This window comes from Neophocaena asiaeorientalis, unplaced genomic scaffold, assembly GCF_003031525.2.
Source record: "Neophocaena asiaeorientalis asiaeorientalis breed wild unplaced genomic scaffold, Neophocaena_asiaeorientalis_V1.1 scaffold30, whole genome shotgun sequence".
In the NCBI taxonomy this organism is placed as follows: Eukaryota; Metazoa; Chordata; class Mammalia; order Artiodactyla; family Phocoenidae; genus Neophocaena; species Neophocaena asiaeorientalis.
Window position 1 is genome coordinate 12,691,312 of NW_020174923.1, and position 13,146 is coordinate 12,704,457.

The 13,146-nt window shown below is 46.7% G+C and overlaps 1 protein-coding gene across 2 annotated transcripts in view; it reads left to right on the forward strand.

Annotated features, from left to right (window-relative positions):
- Positions 1–255: 255 nt before the first annotated feature.
- The window catches only part of TBCD (tubulin folding cofactor D), a 174,278-nt gene continuing 161,387 nt past the window's right edge, over positions 256–13,146 (forward strand). Inside the window, exons 1-2 of one of the 2 annotated variants that reach the window (XM_024760761.1) lie at positions 256–642; positions 1,924–1,974. In XM_024760761.1, the coding sequence (XP_024616529.1) occupies positions 435–642; positions 1,924–1,974 (259 nt within the window). In that variant the 5' untranslated portion in view covers positions 256–434. The remainder of the gene's footprint in view (positions 643–1,923; positions 1,975–13,146) is intronic. The other variant, XR_003005411.1, reaches the window with a different exon arrangement.

Genomic DNA, 13,146 nt, shown 5'->3' on the forward strand with positions numbered 1-13,146 from the left:
AATTGTTTCGGGGCTTTACGAGTGCCCACTCATCTGTTGTCTGGAAAGTGCCTGTCTAGCGGGCTGGAGCCGCTCCCACTGCAGCCCTGCGCGCCTGCAGACGGCTTTGCAAGAAAGACCCCCGGGACCTGAACTCAGCGCGCGTGCTCGGGGAAGGCTGCGCAGCCGGCTTGTGGGATCTTGTCACCCCACCCAGCCCTCTGGCCCCGCCTCACTCGGGGTCGGCACCGCCTCCGCGCGCAGTATTTTGGCGGCCGGCGCGCTCTGTAGCGGGGCCGGCGCGCAAGGTCGGAGGTCGTGGGGCGGGGCCGGCGTTATTGCCGTCTTCTCTGTCTCAGCAGTCTTGAGCGTTCGGTGCCTCGTGTCCCACGCCCCGCGCCCCGCGCGCGTGTGGAGCCGGCTGCGAGTCTGCGGGCACCGTCCGGCCGCCGAGGATGGCCTTGAGCGAGGAGCCGGCCGTGGGCGCCGTGGAGGATCCGGTGGAGGACCGGGCGGAGGATGCGGCGGAGGACGCGGCGCTGGCCTGCTGCGCCTCTCTCGAGTCGTTCGGCGAGAGCGCGGAGACGAAGGAGCTGCTCGGCCGCCTACCGGCGGTGCTTGGAGACCGCGCGGCCCGGGAGGGCGCCCTGGAGCGGTTCCGGGGTGCGTGCGGGCCGGAGGAGGGAAGGGGGCAGCGCAGGCTGTGCAGGTCTCCTTTCTTGCGGTTCCAGACACGGGCGCGCGCGTGAGAGGTGGAGGGCAGTGGGCCTGCTGGCCGACCTCCGTTAGGAGGGGGCGGGTGGACCTCCCCTGGGCGGCTCGTCTCCAAGTTCTGTCTCCAGCCTGTCCTGGGACCACGGCAAAGAGCATTTCCTCCGAGACAGCTGTGTGGACGGGGCAGTGGGAGCAGGAGAGGCGAGAACAGGTTGGAGCGGGCGGCGGCCGGGCTGGCTGTGCGGTTGTGGGGCCCCCACCCAGAGCCTTAGCTGTAGGCAGCGCCCATGGCTCGGCCAAGACTGTGCAGGACAGCGCAGGATGTCGGATAGGCGCACCGTCGGATGCTTAGTCATTAGTCTAGGTTCTCCAAGTTTAGGTGGACCCTTGTAGTTGTCTATAACGGGTAACTTCCAGATGACTCCTTAGGATCCCGTGGTTAGATAACTACGTAGGGTTTTGTGATTCAGTAAAACCGTCCTCGAGGACCCTTTTAGGTAAAGAAATTTCTATATAATTTTGTCTTCATGGGTTTGTAATGACAACTCTGAACTTCAGGAGGGGGCAGTGTGGCTGGCTGAGTGGAAAGAGCACACACTTTGGCAACGCAGCCCTGGGCTTGAATAGCTCTCTGCCACTTGGGCTAGTTGCTTGATTGTGCTGTTTCTCTGGCTGTCGGCTGCGGTTAGCACTGAAAACACCTCTGGTGTAGAACTGTCCTGAGGGTGAGGTGTATATCCAGGGACCAGAGAAAGCCCACTTTCCCATTCCTAGGGAGTGGTCAGGTGTGGAGGTGTGTGGCGCATAAGAACTGCCGTAACCCAAGTGGTCGTGGGATCTGATAGGAGCAGTTCTAGCTGCTGGTAGGAGTGGAAACCAGGCTGCCTGGGATTAAGGAGGCCGTGGTGTGAGGGCTGGGAGGGCACGTGGCTTGGTGTGTGTGGCAGAGGAGAGTGAAGGGCGTGGAAGGTGTGTGTCTAATGAAGGGGAGGACTCAGCTTGGCCGTCAGCAGGCCGTGAAGGAAGGAAGAAGCGAGGACCTGAGAGGAAGGTGTGCTGAGCAAGCAGAGGGCAGAGGCCAGGGCACAGTGGCCCTGAGGAAGTGGGTGGGTGGGGGCTCACTCCAGCTGGCCTGTGCTCTTGGGAGCTGCCCTGCAAGTCAGCGTGGGAAAACTCGAGTGTCTCCGAGGCTCATGTGCATGTTAATTCTCACCTTGTTTTTCTTTTCAGTAATAATGGACAAATACCAGGAGCAGCCTCACCTGTTGGACCCACACCTAGGTAAGAATAGAGGCTGGGGCTTCCCTGGTGGCGCAGTGGTTGAGAGCCCGCCTGCCGATGCAGGGGACACGGGTTCGTGCCCCGGTCCGACGCGCCTGCGCACAACCAGAGGGTATCAGGATAAAGTGCCCGGGTCTTACTGGTTAGTGGGGCCTACAGTAGTAACACCTGCTCGTGGCAGTGAACTTGAGAAGGAGGAAGGTAGCGATAGTAACTTCAGTTGAAGGGCAGCATGGTATGGGGGTTGGGGTCACAAACCCCGGGGCTAGACCACCTAGATTTACATCCCAGCTCTGCCACTTAGCTGCTCTGTGCCTGAGTTTTCTTGCCCGTGATATGGGGTCATCAGCGCTGCTTGCCCCCAGGGCTGTGGAGATCTTAGACACATCACCAGGGAGACACCAAGGGTTAGCCTCAGTGTGCACACAGGTGCCTTTTAAAAAGTGGGCTGGTGCTGTGCGTGCTGGTTTTTCTTTTTTTTTTCTGCAATTTTTTTTTTTTTTTTTTTTTTTTGCGGTACGCGGGCCTCTCACTGTTGTGGCCTCTCCCGTTGTGGAGCACAGGCTCCGGACGCACAGGCCCAGCGGCCATGGCTCACGGGCCTAGCCGCTCCGCGGCATGTGGGATCCTCCCGGACCGGGGCACGAACCCGCGTCCCCTGCATCGGCAGGCGGACTCTCAACCACTGCACCACCAGGGAAGCCCTGGTTTTTCTTTTTTAACAGGTTTTGTACAAGGTAAGTGTTCTGAACTCTCAGCTATCTCAGGCAGAATAAATACATTTCATGCGTGGTTGGCAGCTTGGCTGGGTGGGGATGGAAGGCATGGGTCCATCGTCTTCCCTCATCCAGTTATGCCATGTCCAAATCTGAGTTTCTTTTTCAGGAGGCTTTTCTAGAACCTCATATTTTAGGAGGGTATGACTCGCGCTAGGCTTTTTTTCTTATGCTGGGCATTAGCTGGACAATTTTAGGCTGAACACTTGCATCCTTTGGTACAGGGAGCTTTACTTCTGGTGAGTTTTTGATTGTTTCTCTGCTCTGCCTTCTTCTGGTGTGCCTGTGAATTTCCAGAGTGATCCTCTGGGTCCCTAAGCTTTTCCCTAATAGTTCTGCTTTTGGATCTTTGTTTTGCATGTAGAAGATGTTCTTGAATTTATTTTGACAGTTGTTTTTACTTTATAAGAGTGCTTGTCCTTGGTTTGGTATATTTCAAAGTTGTCCTACAGGTCCGGTTTTCCTCCCTGGGGAGCACATACCTAGCTGCTGGGCCCTGTGAGGAGGGTCCTGCTGTGGGCCTCCTAGCCCAGAATTACCTTTTGAGTCGGGCACCAAGCCTGGTTTCCAGCTCTAAGCCCTTCAGCTACTCTTCAGGGCACCTCTGTCCAGGATAGCTCTGTGCAGTGATGGAATGTTCTAGATCTGTGCTGTCTGGTAAGGTCACCACTAGCCACATGTGACTGTGGAGCACTTGAAATATGGCTCGTATGACTGAGAAACTGAATTTTATTTCATTTTTTGTTTTTTTCTTTGAATCTTAAATTTTATTTGATTTGAGTTAAAAAAACCCAAATATGGCTAGTGACTGTGGTATTCTCCATTCGCAAGAGTAAACCTTTAGGGCTTCCCTGGTGGCGCAGTGCTTAAGAATCCGCCTGCCAGTGCAGGGGACACGGGTTTGAGCCCGGGTCCGGGAAGATCCCGCATGTTGCGGAGCAGCTAAGGCCGAGTGCCACAACTACTAAGACTGCGCTCTAGAGCCCGCGAGCCACAACTACTGAAGCCCGCGCGCCTAGAGCCTGTGCTCCGCAACAAGAGAAGCCACCGCAATGAGAAGCCCACGCATCGCAACGAAGAGTAGCCCCCGCTCGCTGCAACTAGAGAAAGCCCGTGCGCAGCAAGGAAGACCCAACACAGCCAAAAATAAAATAAATAAATTTATTCAAAAAAAAAAGTAAACCTTTAGTCTTCTGCCTGTATGGGCACGGTGCTGTGGCCTGGAGCCTTGGACCACTCCTCCTGTTTTCAGCTGCACCTTTGTCCTACCCTGGGCTGACCGCGGCACCTCAGGCCTCTGGCCTCCCGGCTGTGACCCACCGCTGGGCTCTGCTTCTGTACTTCCCCTGTGCAGCTCAGTTACAACTTGGAAGTCACTGCTGAAGTCTCTTAGCTACTGTTTCTTCTGTTCTCTTTTTCCTTGTGGATTTGTTTCTCTTTGTTGATTTACTGGGGTTTGGAGGTGGGGGGTTGCTGAGGGAAGCACTGGAATCACCTGCTTTCCTGGTCTCTGTTCTTCCGTGAGTGCTGTGCTGTCTTTCCGAGTCTCTCTGAGCTGAGTTCTGGCTGTTCTCTATTGTTCCCGGAGTTCTCCTCTTTCCCCTGGGGTCAGCTTTTCTTTGTAATTTGATCTTTTCATCTTGCTGGTTCTGTCCGTGTTTCAGACCAAATGGATGCAGACAAGGGCTCCTCTGCTTCTGTTTCGTAAGTTGGAGTATTTTCTTTTTTTTTGGGGGGTGTTGTTTTTTTTTTTTTGAATTTTTTATTTATTTTTTTATAGAGCAGGTTCTTGTTAGTTATCTGTTTTTTTTTTTTTTTTTGCGATATGTGGGCCTCTCACTGTTGCGGACTCTTCCATTGCGGAGCACAGGCTCCGGGTGCGCAGGCCCAGTGGCCATGGGTCATGGGACCAGCTGCTCCGCGGCACATGGGATCTTCCCGGACCGGGGCACGAACCCGTGTCCCCTGTATCAGCAGGCGGACTCCCAACCACTGTGCCACCAGGGAAGCCCCTAGTTATCTATTTTATACATATTAGTGTATATATGTCAATCCCAATCTCCCAATTCATCCCCCCCCGCACCCCCCGCCAACTTATTAATTTTCTGTCTGGATGATCTGTCCTTTGGTGTAAGTGAGGTATTAAGGTTCCCCACTATTATTGTGTTACTGTCAATTTCCTGTTTTATAGCTGTTAGCAATTGTAACAGCTGTATGGAGAATCCTTCATTTACCTAAGTATTTGTTCAGAGTTTGGTCCCTGGTGAGTGATTCTAGGGCTACAGCGATTGCAGGCCCCTCCCTGCTTTGGGCCCCACTGCACCTGCTGACTCTGAGCTCTCCTTGGCTGTGCAGGTGGGCATTTATGACATGGCCTTCTCTGCCTGCTTGATTTGGAGCTGCCTTTCTCCCAGAAGTCCTTTTTTTTTTTTGATGTGGACCATTTTTAAAGTGTTTATTGAATTTGTTACAATGTTGCTTCTGTTTTATGTTTTGGTTTTTTTGGCCATGAGGCATGTGGGATCTTAGCTCCCTGACCAGGGATCAAACCCACATCCCCTGCAATGGAAGGCGAAGTCTTAAACACTGGACCACCATGGAAGTCCCTCTCCCAGAAGTCTTTACAACTGCTTTCTCCCTATTCTTGCAGCTGGTCAGGACTTTCCATTTTGTGCAGCTGTACTTTTATTTTACTGGGTGTTAGGAGCAGTGAGAGGCAGATGTGTGTAGACTCCTGTTTTGTCCAGTTTTGTACTCTTGCAAGTAGCCCAGCAAACATCCTTGACACACCTCTTTGTGCAATTTCCAGATGCTTTGTTAGAGTAATTTTCAGGAAGTGGGAGTGGTGGGCTTTTGATACTTCAAATTCACCTTATGTTTCCATCCACAGTATATCAAAGTGTCCTTTTCTTTACATTGTTGCCAAGACTGGATTTAAATATTTGAAATCTTTACCAACATAAAGTTATCTATTAAAGGATGAAAAGGGATCATGTGCTTTTATTTTGCATTTTGTTGTTTCCTAGTGAGGGTGAATTTTTTTTTTAACATTTATTGTTACATTTGTACAGTATTTCTCCCTTTGTGAATTGTCCATTCTTATCCATTCACTCAATGTTTTTACCTTGTTCTAAACAATTTTTAAATGAATCAGTTAATTTAATCATCATAGTAACCTCATAATACTTGTGGAAGGTCATCATTATTATTATTAGTTTATTTTTTTGCACACGCAGTTTATTTAAAAATTTTTTAAAAATTATTATTTATTTTTTAAATTTTCAGCTGTGTTGGGTCTTCGTTGCTGGGTGCAGGCTTTTCTTTGGTTGTGGTGAGCGGGGGCTTCTCTTCATTGTGGTGCGCAAGCTTCTCATTGTGATGGCTTCCCCTGTTGTGGAGCATGGGCTCTAGGCACACAGGCTTCAGTATTTGTGGCATGCAGTCTCAGTAGTTGTGGCTCACGGGCTCAGTAGTTGTGGCTTGCAGGCTCTAGAACACAGGCTCAGTAGTTGTGGCCCACAGACTTAGTTGCTCCACAGCATGTAGGGTCTTTCCAAAGCAGGGCTTGAACCTGTGCCCCTGGCATTGGCAGGCGAATTCTTAACCGCTGCGCCACCAGGGAAGTCCTGGAACGTCATTATTATTAACCACAGTTTACAGAGAAGAAAATGCAGTAGACTTCTGAGAGGTTAACTTACCCAAGGACATACAGCTAGTTAGTGTTCCAGCCAAGATTTAAATGCAGACAGTCCACTCAGACCCTCAGACTGAAGATGATGAGAAATCTACAAGTCCTCAAGGCTGTTTTAAACAAATGCTTTAAAAATCCTCTAAATTCTGGATTCTAGGATTCTTTGATCAGCCCTGTCTTCTTTCTTCCTGGGAAAGCTTGCAAGCCTCGTGAGTGGTAACTGAAGTTTGGTGGGTACTAGGAGAGGGCCAGGTACAGGGAAAATGCATCTGATGTCCGAGATGTGAGCTTGCCTGAGGCTGGCAGTGCTGCAGGGGAAGGGCAGGGCGGTGGGCTCCCCAGGCCACCTTTTATGGTCGATCTTGGGTTCATGGCAGTCCCCATTGGGAATGCCCATTGCTCAGGAGGTGAAAGGTGGTGTGACCCTCGTCTCTCTAAGTCACAGCCTTGGACCTGTGGCACTGCCTTTATTCTTGCCCGAAACCTGTCTTCATAGTGGATCACAAAATAGTAACACTTACTGTGAGTTGTTCAGAGTGATCTGAATGAGTTTTGAGAGTTTAATGTAAAGTGAACTGGAAAAGGTTCCTTTTAGAAAAAGGAAACAATAGTCGTGGATGCTGGTCCTGGACCTACTTCATGATGTTTGCTTTTTCCTTTTAATATTACATAGTATATTTTGTGTACTCAATTTTAAAATATATGTATATTGTCAACTATCAGTCTCTTCTTTTGTGTTTGGCCTTTGGTAGTTTGCTTTAGAAGTTTATTTTTTGTATTCCTTTTGTGAGCCTCATTTGTTGAACGGTCCAGCAGGCTACCCCCAACCTTAATGTGAAATGCCATTGTAAATGTGTGTTAAATACTCACATATATTGGCCTTTGTTTCTAGCCTTTCCGTTCTGTTCCCTTAATCTAGCTCTATTATCCTTGTCGTTTTGGTTTGCATTAATTGCATTGTAATTTGTTTTGTCAGAAATCAACCTTCTTACTTTTCTCACTGTTGTCTTGCCCTTTCATTAATGCAGATGCACTTCAGAATTATTTTATCACGCCTGGAAAATTCTTTTGAAATTCTATTAAATCCACAAATTCATGTAGGGAGATTTGACATCTTTACAAGATTGAATTTTCTTCTCTAAGAACATAGTATTGTGTCTCTAAATTATTCACATCTTTTGTGTCTCTCAGTAAAGTGTGGTAATTTTCTTTAGGTGATTCCTGGGAACACTTTTTTAGGTTTATTTCTAAGTATGTTTTTTATCTTTTATTGCGCTTGTGAAACTGTCTGTTATGTTTTCTAACTGATTTTTGCTGGTGTACAGCGAAAGTATACTTTGTATACTTATTTTGTAAATGGCAACACTGCCATGGAATATATGTATACACACATATTTTAAAAAATAACAGCTTTGGGCTTCCCTGGTGGCTCAGTGGTTGAGAGTCCGCCTGCCGACGCAGGGGACACGGGTTCGTGCCCCGGTCCGGGAAGAATCCCACATGCCGCGGAGCGGCTGGGCCCGTAAGCCATGGCCGCTGAGCCTGCGCGTCCAGAGCCTGTGCTCCGCAATGGGAGAGGCCGCAACAGTGAGAGGCCCACGTACTGCAAAAAAAAAAAAAACAAAAAAAACAAAACAGCTTTATTGTGATATAATTTATATACCATAGGGAATTCCCTGGTGGTCCAGTGGTTAGGACTTGATGCTTTCACTTCAGTGGGCCTGGGTTCAATTCCTGGTCAGGGAACTAAAATCCTGCAAGCTGCACGGCACAGCAAAAAAATAAAAATTATTTTTACATACCATAGAGTTTACCCTTTTAAATGTATACGTGTTTTTTAGTATATCACAGAGTTGTGCATCCATCACCACTAATTCCTGACCATTTTCATCACCCCAAAAAGGAACTTATACTCATCATCAGCGGTCACTTTCTGTTCCCTCTCCGTCCAGTCCCTGGTAACCAGGATCTGTCTCCGTGGATTTGTGTATTCTGTGCATTTCATATAGCAGAATCAGGCAATACACGGTCTTTTGTGACTAGTGTCTTTAACTCAGCATAATGTTTTCAAGGTTTAGTGTGTAATGGAATACTTCACTACTTTTTCAGTTTCTTTTGAGTTTTCTAAAAAGGTAAATAATTATATGGTTTTTAAATAATGTTAACTTGATCTCTTTATTCGTGGTATATACCTTTTTATTCTTCCTTTAAAATTTTTTAATAGTTAACTTTATTGAGATATAATTTATGTACAATAAAACACACCCTTTTTTTTATTGTTTCTTTTTGTTTTTGTTTTTTTGCGGTACACGGTCCTGTCTCTCACTGTTGCGGCCTCTCCTGTTGCGGAGCCTCCGGACGCGCAGGCTGAGCGGCCATGGCTCACAGACCCAGCCGCTCTGCGGCATGTGGGATCCTCCCAGACCGGGGCACGAACCCGCGTCCCCTGCATCGGTAGGCAGACTCTCAGTCACCGCACCACCAGGGAAGCCCCCAAAACACACCCATTTTAAGTATACAGTTTGAGCTTTGCAGATGTATGCACCTTCCCTACTATTAAGGTGTAAAACATTTCCAGCACCCCAAGAAGTCAGTTTATGTCCCTTTGCAGTCAAGACCCCCACCCTGGCCCTGGGCAACCAGTGTTCTACGTACTCTCTGGTTTCTTCTGTTGAAATAGTATTTCTGAGACTCATCCGTGTTGTTGCATGTGTACCAGCAGTTTGTTCCTTTTCTGTTGAACCATACTTTATTCTTTCACTTGTTGATGGGCGTTTGGGTTGTTTCCAGCTTTGGGCTGTTACTAGTGCTGCTATGAATATTCACAGACAATTCTTTGGGTGGATGTATATTTTCATTTCTATGTAAGAGTGCAATTGCTGGGTGTATAGTAAAGGTGGGTTTTATGATAAACTGCCAACATGCCATGTTTTCGTAAAGGTTGTATGTACCATTTTACATTGCCAGCAACAATCTATGAGAATTCCAGTTGCCCTACATCCTCAACAGCACTTAGTATTGTCAGTCTTCCTGATTTTAGTCATTTTAGTGGGTGTGTAGTGGTATCTCATTGTAGTTTTACTCTGCATTTCCTAGGTGCAAATTGCAGCCTTTTACAGTTAAGACTTGTAGCCCAGCACATGGTTCTGTTTTGTTCAGAATTCCATGTGTACTTGAGAAGAATGTCTTTCTGCTTTTGGTTGGAGTGCTCTATAAATGTCATTTTTTTTTTTTTTTTTGGGAGGGTACGCAGGCCTCTCACTTGTGGCCTCTCCCATTGCGGAGCACAAGCTCCGGATGCGCAGGCTTAGCGGCCATGGCTCACAGGCCCAGCTGCTCTGCGGCATAGGGGATCTTCCCGGACCGGGGCACAAACCCGCGTCCACTGCGTCGGCAGGCGGACTCTCAACCACTGCGCCACCAGGGAAGCCCTATAAATGTCATTTAAATAAGGTGGTCAGTAGTGTTATTTGGATCTTTTATGTCCTTACTGATTTTGTTTTCAGTTGTTCTATCAATTCTTGGGAGAGGAGTATTGAAATCTTCAGCTCTATAGATTTGTCTCTTCCTCCTTTCAGTTCTCTCAGTTTTTGCTTTATCTTGAAGTTCTTTAATTTCATGTATGCTCTTGTAGGATGGTTAAGTCTTCATGATGAATTGATCCTTATATCATTATAAAATGTCTTCTTTGGGAATTCCCTTGCTGTCCAGTGGTTAGGATTCTGCGCATCCATTGCAGGGCGCCCGGGTTCAATCTCTGGTCAGGGAACTAAGATCCCGAAAACTGAGTGGCACGGCCCCCCCAAAAAAGTTCTCTTTATCTCTGTAATAGTCCGTGTTCTGAAGTCTATTTTGTCTGATATTGATGTGGCCTCTCCAGCTTCCTTATAGTTAGTGACTGCTTGGTGTATCTTTCTTCTCCCTTTTACTTTTTTTGTTTTTTAATAAATTTATTTATTTTTGGCTGCGTGGGGTCTTCGTTGGTATGTGCGGGCTTTCTCTAGTTGTGGCGAGCGGGGTCTGCTCTTCGTTGCGGTGCGTGGGCTTCTTATTGCAGTGGCTTCTCTTGTTGTGGAGCTCGGGCTCTAGGCGTGGAGGCTTCAGTAGCTGTGACACGTGGGCTCAGTAACTGTGGCTCGTGGGCTCTAGAGCACAGGCTCAGTAGTTGTGGCGCACGGGCTTAGTTGCTCCGTGGCATGTGGATCTTCCTGGCCCAGGGCTTGAACCTGTTCCCCCTGTATTGGCAGATGGATTCTTAACCACTGCACCACCAGGGAAGTCCATCCCTTTTACATTTAACTAGCTACATTTTTATTTTTAAAGTGCATTTCATGTAGGGAGAATGTAGTCGGGTCTTCCTATTTTTAAAATTCAATTTGGTAATCCTTGCCTTTTAATTGTAGTGTTTAGGTAATTTAATGTAGCTCTCAATTCTTGCTCTTTGCTTAGTATTTGTCCCATCTATGTTTTGTTTCTTCTTTACTCTTTTGCCTACCTTCTTTTGTATTAATTTAGCATTTTTTGGTATTTGATTTTGTTTCCACTGTTATCTCATTAGCTGTTCCTTTGTTTTATATTTTTAGTGATCGCTCTAGGATTTACAATATGTGTCCTCAATATGTATCACAGTCTACCTTCATGTGATGTTACCCTGTTTCATGTATAATGTGAGAGCCTCATAGCAGGACTCCCATCTCCCGTCAATTTGTCATACATCTTGCCTCTGTGTATGTTGTAACCTTACAGTGTATTGTTTTTCCTTTAAACACAGTTATTTTCCAAGGAAATTTAAAAATGAGAAAAAAGTCTTTAATATTTATCCATGTTTTACTATTTCCATTTTATTCTTTGCTTTCTGTAGATTGTAGTTTTCTGTCTGGTAGTTATTTTCTGCTTGAAGAATTTAACATTTCTTCTAGTATAAATCTGGTGTTGAATTCTTTCAGCTTTTGTTTGACAGTTTGCTTCACTTGCATTTTTAAAAAAAAATTATTTATGCTGCGCCACTTCTTAGTTGTGGCATATGGGATCTTTTTTTTTTAGTTGTGGCATGTGGACTTCTTAGTTGTGGCATGCTGGGTCTTTAGTTGAGGCATGCAAACTCTTAGTTGCAGCATGTAGGATCTTGTTCCCTGACCAGGGATCAAATCTGGATCCCCTGCAATGGGAGCACGGAGTCTTACCCACTGGACCACCAGGGAAGTCCCTTCACTTGCATTTTTTTTATTTTTTCAATTGCATTTTTGAAAGATATATTGCTGGTTATAGAATTCTAGGTTGACAGTTTTTCCTTTCTGCATTTTAAAAGATATGGCTTGATTGGTTCTTTTTTTTCAATATTTATTTATTTGGCTGTGTCAGGTGTTAGTTGTGGCATGTGATACCTTCATTGCGCCATGTGGGATCTTTTGTTGCCGCACATGGGCTTCTCTATAGTTGTGGCGCACAGGCTCAGTAGTTGTGGCGTGTGGGATCTCTAGTTGTGGCATGCAGGCTTAGCTGCCCTGCGGAGCTCTAGTGGAATCTTAGTTCCCCATCCAGGGATTGAACCTGCATCCCCTGCATTGGAAGGTAGATTCTTAACCACTGGACCACCAGGGAAGTCCCAGGAAGTCTGTCTTTACTCATCTCTATTCCTCTGTGTAGTGTGTACTTTTTTCTCTGGCTGCTTTTAGAATTTTCTTTTTACTGCTGGTTTTCAACAATTTGATTATGACGTGCCATGGTGTGTTTCTTTTCCTTTTTGTCCTGCTTTGAGTTTGCTGAAACTTTTGGATTGATAGGTTTATAGTTTTTATCAGATTTGAAAATTTTTTGCCTCTTATTTCTTGAGGTATTTCTTTTGCCCTTGGCTCCATCCTCTCCCCATACTGTGGCAGTGTTGCTGAGGCTGTTTAGTTGTTTACTTCCTTTTTCCCCTTAGGGTAGAAGTTTTTATCACTGTGTTTTCAAGTTCTCTGATCTTTTCTTCTGCAGTGTCTCATCTGCTATTAATCCCATTTAATTTTTCATTTCAGATCTTATTTTCCAGCTCTTGAAGTTGTTTGTTTTTTACATATCTTCTGTTTTTTAAATATCTGTCTTAGTTGCATGCTGCAACTAAGAAGTCCACGTGCTGTGTATTGTTCATGTTTTCTTTTACATCCTTGAGGATATTTTGTAGTATTTAAAGTTTATATCTAGTAATTATATCATCTTTGTCATTTCTGGTCATTTCTTTTTTTAAAATAAATTTATTTATTTATTTTTTGTGGTACGCGGGCCTCTCACCGTTGTGGCCTTTCCCGTTGCGGAGCACAGGCTCCGAATGCGCAGACTCAGCGGCCATGGGTCACGGGCCCAGCTGCTCCGCGGCATGTGGGATCTTCCTGGACCAGGGCACGAACCCACATCCCCTGCGTCGGCAGGTGGACTCTCAACCACTGCGCCACCAGGGAAGCCCAAATGTATTTTTTTTTTACTTATTTTTCTGGCTGCGTTGGGTCTTCTTTGCTGCATGCGGGCTTTCTTTAGTTGCAGCGAGCGGGGGCTACTCTTCGTTGTGGTGTGCAGGCATCTCATTGTGGTGGCTTCTCTTGTTGCGGAGCACGGGCTCTAGGCACGTGGGCTTCAGTAGTTGTGGCATGTGGGTTCAGTAGTTGTGGCTCACGGGCTCTAGAGCACAGGCTCAGTAGTTGTGGCGCACAGGCTTTGTTTCCATGGCAT